The sequence below is a fragment of the Leopardus geoffroyi genome, chromosome B4 (genome assembly GCF_018350155.1).
Source record: "Leopardus geoffroyi isolate Oge1 chromosome B4, O.geoffroyi_Oge1_pat1.0, whole genome shotgun sequence".
Lineage (NCBI taxonomy): Eukaryota > Metazoa > Chordata > Mammalia > Carnivora > Felidae > Leopardus > Leopardus geoffroyi.
This window is the reverse complement of record NC_059341.1, coordinates 124511818-124528853: the sequence shown is the minus strand read 5'-3', so window position 1 is coordinate 124528853 and position 17036 is coordinate 124511818. Positions and strand designations below refer to the sequence as shown.

Sequence of the window (17036 nt, the reverse complement as noted above, 5' to 3'; positions counted from 1 at the left end):
AGTGGGGGAGAGACTCCACCTCTTGGTGGAGGAGAGTGACATTGCAAAGGGGAATCAGTACGGGTTGGCATGGGGGGTTATAGCTGTTTTTGCAATCTACCACCATGGCTAGAAGATCAAAGGTCACCTTGGGCAAGCCACTTCTCCTCACTAGATCTCATCTATAAATCCACTTTGATAGTAATAGTTCTCATTTGTTGAATGCTTGTTACGTATGACACTTTATGCTCGTGATCTTTTATCTTCAAATATACCTGATGTGGTATGTATTGCTACCCCCATTTTATAGACGAGGGAACTGAAGGTCAGAAAGATAGAATAATTTAAACTACTTCAGCTCCCACAGCCAGCAGATTTGGAGCTGGGAGTTCAAGCTAGGCCTGTCTGACCTTAAAGTCTGTCTGCAATAACTCCTCACTATACAGAATCTCTTCTAGCATTGACGTGTATGAAGCTATAATCCTTGATATACAGAGTATAGCTTCTGAGGCACCCTCATGCAGGCAGGACTGGTTACAGGCATGCTAGGACCTTGGTGAGCAGAGGATACCAGGGAGGGAACCAGGGGCACTTAGGTGGGTTCTGGGACTGGCCCTCCAAAACCAGCTGGGCAGTTCAAAGTACAGAGCTCCAAGGAATTGAGCAGACCTTGGCATGGGGTAGACAAGTGTGTTTCCCCAAGGAGGTCAAACCAGCAGGAGGGGTGGGGTCCCGCTGAAAAGAGATGCTTGGGGGTAGATCATTGTCCTTATCAGCAACTTTGATGGGGACCCACCATAGCTCCAGGCTTCTGACAAGAGTCAGGCCGGGATTCAGGGCCCAAGAGAGCAGATAAAGGGAGAGGGGCAAGGATTCCAGCCTGGCCAGAGCTCATACATTCAAGAACTGTGTACTGAGTACCTGCGATGCACCCAGGGCTCTGCTGAACCCAGCACAGTGAACAGGACAGTCACCAACACTGCCCTCTAATGGAGATGACAGGTAACACACAATGATTGCAGGTTGGAATAAATACAATGGAAGACACAGAGGAGCCATAGGTAGAGAGCTTAAGCAGGGGGAGGGTCTGCCTCTGAAGGGTCAAGAGGGCATTTAAGCTGAGACATGTGGTCCTGGCAAAGGAGACAGCATGTGCAGAGCCCTGGGGTGGGAAGGGGCTTGGCCTGTGCTAGCCGTGGGAAGAGCCTCCCTGAGCAAAGGGCAGGAGGCAGCTGGGCCCAAATTGTGTCAGGCCTTGGGCAAGCATTTGGATTTTATTCTCAGTGAGGGGGAAGCCGTTACAGAGAGTTAGTCTGGGGATGGCATCATCCGATTTCTGTTTTGAGACCACTTTTGCTGCGGTGTGGAGAATGGACTACATGGCGGGTGAGAGGGGACACTGGGAGATTGGGTACATGGCTCTATCCCTCCCTGATGCCCAAGTGAAAGACGTGAGGCACTGGGTGAGGTGGGGGTGGGGCAGTGAATGTGGTCCCACTGATGATGGGAAAGATGCCTCTTGACAGTTTCATGGTAATCCTCTATAATCACAACTGAATTCCGTAGCACAGGGAGTTAAGTCTGATTTTCTTTATTGCCACCAATGCTGGACTAATGCCTCCTGGGAACATTGTTGGGGCTTTTTCTCTTCCTAACAAAGTAGGGCTTAGAAAATCCTTTCTGCATTTTAGGACTCTGTATTAGTGTCAGAATATATAACTCTCAATAAAGGAGCAAGATGCTGGGCCTTTGCAGAAGGTACATCCCCAAGGCAGTGTGTATCTAGGGATAGCTCATGATTTCTTAGTTGGATTTATAGGGCTAATTCATGTGCTTCTTGTTGTAAGCTTTATCATTTTATTATTACTGCAAGACTGTGCTGGCTGCCTTCTGTAGGACTTGGCTACCACAGTGATGATCCATATTCTTACTTAATTTCTGATCTATTCATTTGCAAAATGGTCTCAGAATTCGGTTCCAATCTGTTGTCTTAGCTCTTCAGCCTTGTAATTGCTGTGCACACATAAATTCATTGTATGAAAACCAAGCCCTGTGCAATGTAGGCCAGGAATTGATTTATTAAGAAAATCCTGGCTATTGGCAGTGATGAAGAAATGATGTTAAATGCTCTGCCTCTTGACATCTTAACTCTTTTGTAGAACAAAAAAACCTTAAGCATCGTCTTCTTTGCCAAAATGTATTCTCTGCAGGCAGAGTGCTGAACAACCTGGTAAAGTCAGCAAGTGAAAAGTACTTAAAAGAAAATCATATTTTGGAATGTGCTACTGAAACTTCCAGCTTTTTGGACAATAACCCCTGTGACCAGGCTACCATGAAATACACCGAAGGTGTTCTGATGTAAACACGAATTTTTTTCTTGAAAAATTATTGTTTTCTGTACTAGTTTTTATTGTTAAGATTAATATTCTTTTTTTTTTTAACATTTATTTGTTTTTGAGAGAAAGAATGTAGCCCGAGTGGGGGAGGGGCAGAGAGAGGAGGACAGAGGATCCGAAGCAGGCTCCACGCTGTCAGCACAGAGCCCGATGTGTGGCTTGAACTCACGAACCGTGAGATCATGACCTGAGCTGCAATCAACAGTCAGCCTCTTAACCAACTGAACCACCCAGGTGCCCCAAGATTAAGATTTTTAAGCCACACTTGTTAATCCATTTTCCATCTAACTGGGTGAAGAAATGCTGAATGTTAGCATTTCTATCCTCTGCTTCTGTGGTTCTCAACCAGGGGTGACTTTGCTCCTCGGGGCACCTCTGGTAATGTCTGGAGGCATTTGGAGGAGTTCTTACTGACACCTAGTGGGTAGAGGCCAGGATGATGCTACACATTATACAATACACAAGACAGCCCCACAACATAGTACCTAGCCCAAGTGTCGATAGTGATCGGGTTGAGAATAGTGTCTAGTTTCTTAGAAGATATTCACTTATCTCCTTATAAGTCACTGTGAAGGTCTTGAATCTCTATATTAGAAACTTCTCTGCTGTTCTGTTTCTTTCTGTATAAAATAAAAGATGTTTGTAAGAATTACCTTTGATAGTACAATGAAGTAGCCAATAATATCGTACCCAGTAAAGACACACATGCATTTTATTCTCAGATTTGCTGCTGGAGACACGTCTCTTGCAAAAATGAGACTTCAAGAATGCTTAAATATCAGAAGTTTGTTTGGTGAGAAAAATATCCTAGTTGGAGAAATTATGGAATTTTTAGCAGATTTACTATCTTTTCTACTGGAAGAGAGTGAAAGGTAAGTTTATATCAAATGTTCCAAGTAGCGTGTCTTCTCACCCCACCCCCCCGCCCCCCACCAAAATACCAGTGGCTGGGAGGTCTGGGGTTGACCCATCGAGGGTGCCTCACTTCTCTGACTGCAGCCTTGTTCAGAAACCTGAGAGTTCTGTCCCTGTCTGTCAGGACACTGACTGTAATGTATTTGAAAGGACCTCTTGGCCCACGAATTGTGTAGAAGTTTTTGCAGTAGGAAAAATACAAAGGAGTGTGATGTTGCTGTGTTTCCCTGAATCACTCCCAGGCCTTGTGAGGAAGATGTACAGCCGACCCTTAAACCACACAGGTGTGAAGCGTGTGGATCCACTTATATATGGATTAAAAAAAAATAAATATGGTACAGGACTGTAAATGCATTTTTTTCTTCCTTATGATTTTCCTCATAACATTTTCTTTTCCCTAGCATATTTCATTGTAAGAGTACAGTATATACAATACGTATGATATACAAGTCTGTACTAATTGACTGCTTATGTTATCAGTAACACTTAACACTGTAAGTAACACTGTAAGTGTTACTATTAAAGTTTTGGGGAGTCAAAAGATATGCACATTTTCAGTTGCACAGGGGTTGGTGTCCCTCTCCACCACCACCACCCCCCCCCCCCCAACAGCGTGGTTCAAGGGTTAACTGTATTTATATCCTGACTCTGTGCAGGTCTCAGCTCCATTGTCTGTGGGGCCACACCCCATGGGTCTCCTCCTGGAAGACCCAGGCTTTCCCTCTGTGTTTTCCTTCTCCTCTCCTCGCTCGGGAAGTCCCCTTCCTCTCCTGTGACGCTTGGGGCTTTCCTTCTGCTCCCCACACAAGGCATTGTTAAGGCTGTTAGAAAAAAAACTGTTCATAATGATGTAGGGCAGGTCTGGCCCAGGGACCCAGAGCAGGGTACTGTGAGACCAGCTAAGGGGTCCTTGGCTTCAGGCAGGATGGAAATCAAACGTGAGCCAGCAGGAGGTGAAAGCATAGTTTACTGAAAAAAAAAAAAAAAAAAAAAAAATATATATATATATATATATATATAGAGAGAGAGAGAGAGAGAGAGAGAGAGAGAGAGACAGACAGACAGACAGACCGATAGATGGGGTGTCCAGGAGACTTGGAAAGGAAAAGAGCACGAGTCTCGTTTTTGCTTGGGGTCTGGGAGTTTTTACTGAGGATGGCGGTCTGGTGTAAGTGTCCCCTCAGGCATCCAGGAACCAGCTAGATCAAAGATGAGGGCCCAGGTGTTAGTTCTTGGAGCCAGGGGTCCTTGGCGTGGAGATGTCTAGTGCTGGTGGTCTGGAGTACCTGTGATGGCTTCTTCTGGTCATTCTCGCCCGGCCCGTCCTTAGATGTTATCTATTCCTGAGAAATCATTAATTCCTTGTCCCTGGCAAGGAGGACATATGCTCTTTGCCTTCCGAGGCATGTGTAGAGTGGGTAGGGGTGCAGGTCCTAGCAAGAATAAAAGCCAGAAAAGAAGGAAAAAAACCAACTTTTTCTCTCATGGAGTCCCTTTGCTTTTCCTGTCTCAGTAACACTTGTTAAAGAAAGATAAGGTGGACTTTTTTTCAGGTCCTGCAGTGAGGTTTTGCAGGGGGAGAGATTGGACACAACCCCCAATACAAAGAGAAGTTGTGTGTGGGGGGGATCGGTGGATGGAAAATTGCTGAGAAGAAACATCAGGGGTGAGGAGGATTCAAGCTCAATGGACCTAAGGGGATTCCTTTTTTTTTTTTTTAATGTTTTCTTAAATTTCCTTAATGTTTATTTATATTTGAGAGAGAGCACAAGTGGGGGAGGGGCAGAGAGAGAGGGGGACAGAGGATCCCAAGCAGGCTGTGCACTGACAGCAATGAGCCCTGTGGGGCTTGAACTCACGAACCGTGAGATCATGACCTGAGCTGAAGTCAGACGCTCAACCGACTGAGCCACCCAGGTGCCCCCGACCTAACAGGATGCTTGCTGAAAGCAGGCTGGCATGATCAGACCTCACCTGGGGTATGACGGGGAATGAGGAACCTGGTTTTGACAGTGATCAGACATCAGGGGGCGGGGAGTCCTCTTTAAATGGACTTATCAGGATTCTTGCTAAAGTGGGCGGTGCAGAAATGAACACAGACATCCAAAAGTTAAGGCCTGTTTGAGAAAGAGTGAGAAGGCCATGAGCGGAGTTTGGTCAAGGAGAGATTCTTTGTCAGTTCCTGTGTTTGGGAGAGGGGTATAGGTGTCATCCTATGGGTGGAATCAGCCGGGTTAGCATCTACCACTTCTCTCGACAGATGGGTGTGAGAGAAGGTTCTGTGTGAGTCCAGACGCTGATACACCCCACCCTTCCTTTGGCTCTGGCTCACACCCTCTCAGAGCCGAGTCAGCCAACCGGAAGGCTGGAGATGCTCTAGGTTATATTACAAAGTTGTGGAGTTTTCGTAGTTTCTGTCCCTCCGCTCTCTGTTCTCCGTCTTACCTCTCCCCAGGCAGGCAACCTCTTCCCACTTTTGCTCCCAGGAGGGATGAGAGGTTGCCAATGGGCACTTAGTCTTTTTTGGAGTATTCACCTTCAAAAGCGTAGCCCAAATGAGCACGTAGTTAGGGTTAACTTTACAGGTGCTATCCCATTCATTTCCTCGTTGGTAAAATGAGAGTGAGGATAGTGTCTTCCTCACAGGGTGACTGTGAGGACTAAGAGATCCCGTCTGTGAAGTGCTTAGCAGAAAGCCTGGCACATTCCAAAAGGGCTCATTAAATGGGGTTCTTAGTATTGTTATTTTGCTCCGCATCAGGTAATTGTTTAAGTGCCGGATACCAGATAAGCCTCCTTTCGTTCCCCTTAAGACCCACACCTGTGAACAGAGACAGGCCTTTCTTTAGAGAAGCAAACAGCTTGACAGTGAAACCAATGCCTCGCAAAAGAAAAATCTAAACACTAGCATACTGACTGGGTCAACCGTGCTGCCTGGGGCTGCCCCATCACAAGTCCACAGCGGGTGGGGTGTGAATCACAGACGCTTAATATTGCTAGTCCGTTCCACAGGGGGGCCTCTGCGGCAGACAGCCTGACCATACTTGGATGCCTTTTGCCCAGGTCTCATTAGCAACGATCAACCTTCTGGAATAACAGGAAGCCTTTTTCCTTGTGGAAGGTTGTCCTTAGGTGACCACATCTTTCTTAGCATTAGTTAAGACCAGGAGATATTTTGCTGTGCGACTCGCCTCCCCTCTCACACATGTGTAGATCCTTTGTCCCGGTGGCCAGGTGCCCTCAGGACAGCACTCATGCACTACAGAAATGATCCGTGGGATCCTGAGGGCCTTGCAGCATGGGGGTGGGGAGGGCTGGAAAAAGGAGGTTAAATTAAAAGCAACAGGACAGAGAAGAGTGAATAAGCTGTCTTAAGAGGAACAGTAAATGTTCTCAGTAAAATAAATGTCATCTACTCTTTCTTGACTTTGTATCCACTCATCAGCAGCTACCCTTTCATCAGTCACCTTTTCAAGGTCAAGTTTCTTCCTGACTTCCCATTCACTGTCTTTGAACGTCTACCTCCATCCAGCTCCATTTTCTCTACTCCAGTGAATGTCATCAGGAACATGTTACATGTGTCCCTTTGTACTTTTTGATCTTGTTGGCCTTCTCATGCTGAGGTAAGGACTGTGCTGATGACTCCCTTCCGGAAACAACTCTCTCCTGGTGCCTGAGATACCCTCCCTCCTGGATCTCTTCTCTGATGATCCCTTCTCAGTTCTTTTGTGGGTTTCCTCTTTCTCTCACTGACTCTTGTTCAAATGATGGTGCTCCCTTGGGTTCAGTTCATGGACGCTGTGCTTGGACGCTGGTCTCAATTTTAGCCCCCCAACCTCACCTGTGCCTAGAGCTTCAGCCATAAGGTGCTGGCCGCCTGCCGTCATGTTCCTCTTAGACCTATCATCTATTGGGTGTCTCCACTTGAGTATTCCAAAGTATTTGGGCATTTCCGAGTCCACATTCTCAAGACTGAACACATCCACCCTCTCTTCCTGATGAAACGCGTCTTCTGTTTCACCCAGTGCAGACACCACGGGGTCATCTTGATCGTATTTATGATCAGTCACTATACTAAAGACTGCATGCGTTTTCTCGTCAAATCCTCAAAACAATTCTGTTGAGCTTATCTTGAAGGTGAGAAAGCTGAGGTTCAGAAGATTAGGATGCTTGCCCAGCTTTAAGTGGTCGAGCCAGGATTACCACCCAGGCAGTCTGATTGCAGAGCTCTATGCCTAACTAACCTCCATGTCACTACCAGGCCTGTCTAACTTGAGAGCTCAGGTTCTAACCACGTCACTCTACTGGGCGATGCCCCAATGATCCCAGCACCAGGGCCACAACATTCACTGTAATGCCCAGGTTCAGCGGATCTCCTTTTTCGTCTGGGGGTCACTGCATCACCTCAGACCCTCATTCTTCCCTTGGAGTAACTGGCCTCCCTGACTGTAGCCTTACCTGCTGCAGTCTCTCCTCCACATCGTCCATCCAGGGGAATTTTCTACAATGCATGTTAGATCACATCATACTCTTCAAATGGAGATTTTGCACCACGAAAGCCCTGAACCCTTAGGTTTACACTCAGTGCCCTTCATGAGTGGCCGGTCCTTTGTTTCACTCTTCCGCCTCTACTCCTACCTTGGGAAGTTCTCTGAGACACGGATTAGTTTTACTCATCCTTGAGTCCCAGCCCTGAATGTTTGTTGAATGAATGAGTGAATGAATGAATGCAAAACTTTAATTAAATTTTTCTTTTCTAGATGCCAAAGGAAGCAAGCAATTGAATATTATAAACAAGTGATACGAATAAAGGAAAATGCAGGGACTTTCACCAATTCCTCACTCGTCAGGAAGCAGCTGAGCATTAGCCTAAGTGACACCTTGTGTAAATTAGGTAATTGCTGACATATTTCTATTAGAAGAGGGTGACTTTTCCCTTTGACCTGCATACTTGGCTTATTTTAAAAATGCCTTCATTTTGAAGCAGGTAACTCCTGTTGACTATGTAAGCGTCTTGTTTACCTTGTCTTATCAGGAAAGCATCTTAGTCTGTCTGGGCTGCTGTAACAGAATACCACAGACAGGGAGGCCTAGACAACAGATACCTGTTTTTCACAGTTCTGAAAGCTGGGAAGTCCAAGATCAGGTGGCAATAGACTCGTGAGAGAGCCTGCTTCCTGGTTCATAGACAGCTGTTTTCTCACTGTGTCCTCACATGGTGGGAGGACGGACACCCCTTTTATGAGGGCACCGATCCCATTCATGAGGGGGTTGCCCTCATGACCCACTCACCTCCCAATGGCCTCATCTCTGAATGCCATCCTGTTGGGGGTTAGGAGTTCAGCAAAAGAATTTGGGAGGAGGACACACTCAGTCCATAATGGAAAGAAGTCTTTCCATCTTCTAGAAGTCTTTCCATCTGTCTCTCAATCTCTTGTGGGCGGGACACCGTGCCTGGCTAGACCCTGTCTTGTCAGCGTGGCTTCCCTTCCTGCCCATTCTGTTGTAAGACACTGTTTGTATAGGAATAGCCTCTTCATACTTATTCCTGTGACCCTGGAGTAACACGTGACTGAAAATCACAAATGACTTTTCACATGGGCCTACCTTTGATTGAATGTTTTTTAACTTTTTTACCTTTATTTATTTATTTTGAGAGAGAGAGCGCACACGCATGTGTGCACATGAGTGGAGGAGGGGCAGAGAGAGAGAGAGAGAGAGAGAGAGAGAATCCCAAGCAGGCTCCATACTATCACCACAGAGCCTGATGTGGGTCTCAAACTCCTGAACTGTGAGATCATGACCTGAACCAAAATTAAGAGTCAGATGCTTAACCAACTGAGCCACCCAAGAGCCCCATTAAGGGCATTTTAAATGTTAATTACTTGTGTTATCATTATCATACATTTATTCATTCACTCATTCATTCATTCATTCATTCATTCATTCAACAAGTATTTGCTGCACCTTAAAGCAGTAAGAACATTTTATTTAGGACTGTTGCAATAGGGGAAAGAGGCCTCAGTACAAAAGTACACTCAATTCTGAATACAGCATGGACAAGTGAGAATTTATAGCCAAGGAGTAGGGAGGGAGTCAATGGATACAAAATTCACTGAGAGGAAATGTCCGATGTAAGGAATTTGGGCTCAATGAACCTAACAGCGTTCTTGCTGAAGGCAGGCCTCACCTGGGCTGTGATGGGGACTGAGGAACCTGATGTCCAGGGTGATCAGACACTGAGGATGGCTAAACTGACTTAGGAGGATTCTTGCTAAAACTGGACAACGCAGAGATGAACTCAGAAGCCCAAGGTGAGGCCTGGCTGAAAAAGAGCTGAGAAGAGCCTGAACTGAGTTTGGTCAGTCGGAGAATCTGAGGTGACAGTCTGTGGGGCAATAAATTCTACATTTTGTTTCCTCTTCTGGTCATGGTTTTGTGAGACACTTACTCAAAAATGAAGTCTTTCTGTGTAATATATCCTGTACAGCTTGTCTTCTCTCAATTTCAGTCTAGTTTCAAGACAAATCTTAACCTGATAAAACTGTTAATTCTGGAGATTTTAGTACGAATCCTGACTATGAAAAGAGGATTTTTGTGATTTATGTTCCAGGCTACCTCTGACACAGAACCATATTACTGTTCTCCTTCTCTGATAAGTGTTCTTATTTACGTATTTATGAGAGAGCTTGTATGTGCACAAGTGGGGGAGGGGCAGAGGGGGTGGAGAGAGAGAATCCCAAGCAGGCTCCATGCTGTCAGTGCAGAGCCCAAGGCGGGGCTCTATGCCATGAACCGTGAGATCAAGACCTGAGCCGAGATCAAGAGTCGGGTGCTCAACCAACTGATCCACCCAGGCGCTCCTCTGATAAGTGTTTTAAATCCGCCTATTGAGAAATAATTTCAGTGGGAGTGTGGCTTTTCACATCCCATAATATCAAGCTGAATGTTCTGTACTGAATTGTTTATTTTCGAAGAAGTATGATAGATGAAGTTCACGTTACTTCCCTCTCCCTGGGATTCTTTTAAAAAAAGAAATGCCAACCATCTCTGTCAAATTTAGAAGGAAGAAATTAAACAAAAGCTCTAGTGGGTGACTTTCCATACGGTGAGTCAGTCCTCTCTCCTCAGAGGAGTTTTCAATGCTCAGCTCAGCTGTGGTCCTCTATAGCACTAGGTCTCTTAATCCAAAAGATCAGGTAAGTGACATAGACAAACTGCCTTTCAATTTTATTTTATTCTTTCCTTAGAGAGAGAGAGAGAGAGAGAGCGAGAGAGCACACATGTGGGGGTGGAAGAAAGAGAGACAGAGAGAATGCTCAGCATGGAGCCTGACTTGGGGCTCAATCTCATGACCCTGGGATCGTGACCTGAGCTGAAATCGAGTCGGATGCTCAACTGACTGAGCCACTCAGGCATCCTATGCATTTCAATTTTAACTTCAACATATAAATAGTTATTTTCTCAAACTCTTAAATTTAGAATCAAGACTTTTTTTTTTTTTTTTTAGAATGGGTCCTCTGATTAGAATTAGCCATCACCTTTCTCAAAATGTATCACCCACAATTTCCAGTTTTAGTTTCTGTAGGGTGAGAACTTGGACAATTGTCATGGTTTGTGTAAGATCCTTCTAGGTTGCTATCTCTTTCTTCCCTCCACCCTTTATGGCTGTCTTGCCCTGGAATTTGAAAGAATTCCAAGGCATTCAGCCTGTTTTTCATAGAAAACAACTCTCACTTCATTTTTTAAAGTAGACGCCATGCCCAGTGTGGAGCTGAATTCAGGGCTTAAACTCACGACACTGAGATCAAGACCCGAGCTGAGATCCAAGAGTCAGATGCTTAACCACTTGAGCCACCCAGGCACCCCACCAAAAATGTATTTTAGATCTAATACTCTGTGGCTGATAGAGGATGGGGCTGGTAAGAGAGGACTGGAGAGTCTCCTGTGTTAACTGAGACCAGGACAGTAGAAATAGAGAGAAAGGGTTGTATTTGAGATTTCAGAGGTAAATCCAACTGTTTTCAGTGCTTGATTGGATGTGGGAGGTGAGGGAAGGGAACAAAGGTATCCCCCAGTTTATGGCCATACCAGAGGTGATTGCATCTGCGTGGATGAGGTTGTTGCTGTTCTAAGACAGGAAGCATAGGTTGAGAGTTGGGGTGGGATCCATGGTGAGCTAATTGAGGGCATGTTGAGTTTGAATCTCTTATGTGAGTGGGGACATTCAGTAGGCAGTAGAGTATATGACTCTGGTGCTTAGGAGCTAGAAGACTGAGCTGGAGAAAAATATTTTGGAGTCCTTAGCAGATGCTTGGTGGGTCAACCTGGTAGAATGGTTGAAAGAGCCAAGAAGAATATAAGACAAAAAGATGGCAAGAGATAGAAGTTGGAAGAATGCCAGTATTTAAGGGCTGGGCAGAGGGAAGAGTTGTAGTGAAAGATGAGGAATGGCTCTAGAAGGAGGCTGAGAATCGGTAAAGTCATGGAAGCTGAGAAAGGACAGGGCTGACAACTGACCACCAGCTTGAGAGCAGACCCTTGCGCCACAGAGGTCGCAGGGAACCTTCAGTTTTGGTGGAGTGGTAGGGGCAAAAGCCTGTGTAAGAGAGAACAGTGAATTTGTTCCCTCTACTCAAAAGTGGGGTCTGCGCAGGCCCCTGAATCGGTGGAATGAACTCATGCAGTACTGAGGCAGAGGACAGAGGTTGCTGCTTGTCATGTGCAGCCGGGTCCCTGTAAGCAGACCTGCCAATGGTCTCAGTGGAGAGGGGTGGAGCGAAGGACACCCTCCATCCTCCTCCCCGCCCACATACCCTCTTTTATTGTTTCCTTTCAGGGCAGAAATGGAAAGCCCATGGAGACATCCAGTTGCAACGTTTCACTTTGAGACAATGCTAGCTTTCTCCCTCCCTAATATGTTTGTAGACACACATTTATTGAAAGAATGAGGAAACAAGCTTAGTGTCTCAAACTGAAGGACTTCTGAGGAAGAAACTTTGGACATGCATACTTAGCAAACAAAAAAACTTTCAACAAAGAACCTCTAGGCAATGCATAATCCTCCTTCCTCATTCACGTTTGCAGGACACCTTCTGGGTGGAGAACATAGAAGGGGATTGTCTCTACTTAGCCCATTCATTCCCACACAGGTGCACAGGTTGGTGGGGGGGCTCCCTGTTGGGCAGTGTCCATAGAGTTGATTCGATTTCCTGAGGACCTCCACCAACACCTGAGATCTTCCTTGTTAGCTGGTGGCAACCACCTGCATTGCAACTATGGACTGGGGAGAAAGTAAACACAGGGCTGGCATTGGAAAATCCCGCGTGTTAGGTGACAGCAAATATTAGAGGAAGCAAGAGGCTTAAATTGTAGTAGAATACAGACTAGAAAAGGTTGTACTTTAGAAGAATACTTAAAAGGGCAGAGGATTGTCTTTGGATAAAAGATCTTGCTTTCTTTTTCTAGAGGAAATAGTAAAGTTACCACTTTATTTTTTATTTTATTCTTTTAGTAATGTTTATTTATTTATTTGGACAGAGAGAGAGACTGACAGTGAGTGAGTGGGGGAGGGACAGAGAGAGAGGGAGAGAGAATCCCAAACAGGCTCCACAGCACAGAGCCTGATTCGGGGCTTGATCTTACGACCCATGAGATCATGACCTGAGCTGAAATCAAGAGTTGGACACTCAACCAACTGAGCCACCCAGGCGTCCCCCACTTTATTTTTAATATAAGCAGTAAAAAAGTTGGCGGCGGGGGATGAGGAGAACTTACCATTTAAAATCTGAGAATAAGGGTGCCTGGGTGGCTCAGTCAGTTGAGCGTCCGACTCTGGCTCAGGTCATGATTTCGTGGTTGATGAGTTCGAGCCCTGCATAGGGCTTTGTGCTGACAACTCAGAGCCTGGAGCCTGCATTGGATTGGATTCTATGTGTGTGTCTCTCTCTGCCCCTCCCCCATTTGTGCTGTCTGTCTGAAAAAGAAAATCAACATTAAAAATTTTTTAAATCTGAGGACAGATTTTCAACGTAGTTGGTAGGCCTGTCCCCCACTTTTCTTACCTCTGATTCATATTCTGTCCCTAAGTGCTAAATGAAAAGATAGCTGATGGTTCCTCCCTATCTATATTTTTATGGAAAATCTCCTAAGGATCCATTGCAACAGGGAAAACGGTGTTGTCTTTACCTACCTCTAGAAGTTATAGTGCTTGGATCCCAGGGACCTGGCTTTGAATCTCAGTTCTGCTGGTTTCTGGACAGAACCTCTCTGAGTCTCAATTTTCTTACTGGCCAAAAAGTGATAGTAATAATGTCCATAGGGTTATTTTGAAGATTAAATGAGATGATGTATGCAGAAAGACCAACAGAATGCCCAATTAATGTTAGATTCCCTCTCCATCGAGAATGAAGAGTTCAAGTAAGAAGAGGTTCGGTGACTTCCATCTAATTGAAACGAACCCATCCTGGTCTGTCTTCTTCCCTGGGCTGGGAGGACTGACCAGGCTAGGTCGTGCTGTCCAGCCAGTACTGATCCCAAGGGAGGACGGGATGGCCTGGGGCTGGGCCTGAGGCAAGGCTGTCCTTTCCTGAAAGCTACAACACTTGTTGCCAGAAAGAGAGGACTGGATTGTGTCTGAGGTCAGAGCTATAGATACAGGTGCAGAATGGATCCTGAGGGTACAGGGGCCTGAGGAGCCAAGATGTGTGGCCAGGAGGGAGTCTGAGGAGCAGGAGCCGGAAACTGTGTGTGTTGGGGCAGTGGTAGCTGGTCTGTGTGGCAAGTCGGAGCCTATTAAAGGGCTTTGGGCAGAATAAACATTCTGTGCGGCCTGGTTATTGGCATCCAGAAGATCTCGGGGAATGAGTTCTTGCTCAGCTGCCGCGTGAGACATTCTGGCTCTCTTCTTCTCTTTACCTTGTAAGGTTAGTTAAGACCAAGGCAACGTGGCCATCCAGAGCAGGGTCACTTGTGAAAGTGGCTTCTGCTCTGCTAGACATAACATCACAGGGAGTTATGAAGATAATTCGAAAAGAAGAAAAATAGCCACAGATTGCTAAGCAGAGCCAATAGCTACAGCTCCCTACGAGACTCTGAGACCTGGGTTATGACTCATGAGGCAGAGCTACAGAGAAGAGAACATTTCTGCAAATAGAAGCCACGGCTGGTCCCCCGAAGAAGGACAATCCAGGATGAGGGAAGCGGCAGCCTAGTGTAGCAGTCAGTGGAGGACACGGGCTTGGGGATGAAGCAGACCTTGGACTGTTCTACCATGAACGGGAGCTAGTTACTTCTTCCAGTCTTCTCCTCTTTAAAAGACAATAGACATGCACTAAAAGTTCTCTGGAAGGACGCGGGTTAGGAGAAGACTGCACAGATGAGGACCGAGATGGGAGAGACGCTTTTTACTTCATAGCTTTATACATTTTCATTGAACCATATGGATGTGTGTCCTAGTAAAAGGCTATATGAGAAAACAATAGACAAGTGATGATCATCTATACCTTTTGGGATTACACAGGCCCGATGGATGGCAATCGCATAATTTACCATTGTTGTTATTATTATTATTAATATGGGGCCGGTGGTTTTTACCCTTAAGATCTTGGCAGTCTCTTTGTCACACACCCAAATCGATGTCCTGTATGCACTGGCCTTACATTGTGTTTATAACTAGTGGTAGAAATTCAGCTCCTTAAAATGGGTCTTGTAAATGGGTAAAATGAGTAAATGAATAAATGGGTAAAATGAGTAGATGAATAAATGAATAAATTTACCACTTGCAGTTTAGACTGTTAATATATATGTGTGTATATGTCATATATATATGTATATATATATAAACACATTTTAGAGAGTTATATTACATTATTGACAGTGGTACCTGGCTTTATATAATGAACACCTATAGACCCTTTGCCTATATTCACCAATTGTTAATGTTTTTGGCCACATTTGCATTCTTTTTCTCTTTCATACATGCATGTCCATCCGTATTTTTTTTTCCAAACTATTTGAATGTCAGTTGTTGATATGACTCTTCTGTTTGTAAATACTTCAGCATGTGTCTTCAAAGTACAAGGACGTTCCCCTAAATAACCACGATACACTTACCAAATCTGGGAAATTTGACCATTACATAAGGCTGTTATCTAATGTGCAGTTTATATTCAAGTGTCCCCACGTGTTCTAGGAAATATCCTTTTTTTAAACGTTTATTTTTATTTATTTTGAGAGAGTGCGTGTGTGCATGCACGAGAGGGAGGGGCAGAGAGAGAGAGAGAGAGGGAGAGAGAGAATCCCAAGCAGGCTCCATGGTTAGCACAGAGCCTGACGCTCAATCCCATGACCTTGAGACCATGACCTGAGCCAAAATCAATTTGTATCTGATTGTTTCCTTATATTTAGACTTGGATTAAATGTTTTTGTCAGGAATACTATAATAGATGATGTTCTAATGCCATTTTTTTTTTTTAAGTTTATTTATTTTGAGAGAGAAAGAAAACATGAGCAGGGAAGGGGGAAAGAGAGAGAGAGAGAATCATAAGCAGGCTTTGCACTGTCAGCTCAGATCCTGACATGGGGCTCGAACTCACAAACTGTGAGACCATGACCTGAGTTGAAGTTAAAAGTAGCCTGCTCAAACGACTGAGCCACCCTTTTCTTAAAAATAATGGAACGGTTCACATGATCTTCTCTGTATCATTCCCATTTTAGTATATGTACTGCTGAAACAAACACCCAGTGCCATCTTTTATAATTTTTTTTATCCTTCTCTTTTAAGTATGTGAAACCAGGAGTAATTTTTAAAAATGCTAATATTCTTATTTTCAAATATCCAGCAGGTCAGTTATTCATAAATGACTCCGGTCATCACGTCATGACTGAAGCAGTGGGCTATCTGTACAGATCACTTGACTTAAGGGCGACCTACCTGGGATCTTCTCATTCATCAATCCATGGAATCCTGCAGTGAGTTTCTGTTCTGGGTCTCAAAAAGAAACCTGCTTCTGGCTATTCACATGACACATGTGGCCTCTTGACGATTTCTGATCTTTTGCAGACTTCTGAGGGGAATTGAGCGGATCAGGAGTAGAAGATGTTGGCCTCAAGGCATGAGTCAGCAATATTTCGAGGGTTCTAGGAATGGCACCTCATTATGGGAGTACTTGCTTAAATTAGACTACCACAGTGCTCAGAGTTCTAATACAGTGAGCTCTGCGATATGCATGAATGCACATAACCTACAGAGAGTTAAAAGCATGGACTTGGCACCTCATAATTTCAGAGAAATCAAAATGTGCTTCTGGAAAAGGGAAAAAAGTCTCGAGACCCATCGTTTCCATTTCTGTTGAGGAGAAGACCCGACAGAAGACACAGGATAATGTGGAGCCATGGAATGGCCCAGGAAAAGGAGGTTCAATGAAAAAGAAAGATTATTCCTCTAAGGTTTTATCTTTGAGTAAAATGGATGGTGTAGTAAAGCTTTCACGGCAAAAGGTTTTCTCAGCTAAAGGTGAGGGTGGAAAAGGCCAAATCACCACAATTTACCGGCATCCCTTGGCAGGAGGGTCTCTTAGCACAAATAATCCCTGGGAATCCATATCTGAGCTCATATCAGAAAAGTGGCTTTTTCATAGCCCAGAATACAGTTCGGTTCCCCAGAAGAGTTTTTTGCAGAGAAGATTTCAGTTTGAAACCAAATTGTTGAAGACCTCAAATGATACTAATAAAGTATAAAAATGA

General features: G+C 44.8%; 1 protein-coding gene across 1 annotated transcript in view; it reads left to right on the top strand.

Moving 5' to 3' along the window:
* The window catches only part of LOC123591891 (putative tetratricopeptide repeat protein 41), a 77143-nt gene extending 60107 nt beyond the window's left edge, over positions 1-17036 (top strand). The window contains 7 exon segments of the mRNA XM_045466509.1: positions 1326-1365; positions 2190-2337; positions 3098-3247; positions 8051-8184; positions 16133-16262; positions 16354-16567; positions 16569-17036. Coding sequence (XP_045322465.1) covers positions 1326-1365; positions 2190-2337; positions 3098-3247; positions 8051-8184; positions 16133-16262; positions 16354-16567; positions 16569-17030 — 1278 coding nt within the window. The 3' untranslated portion in view covers positions 17031-17036.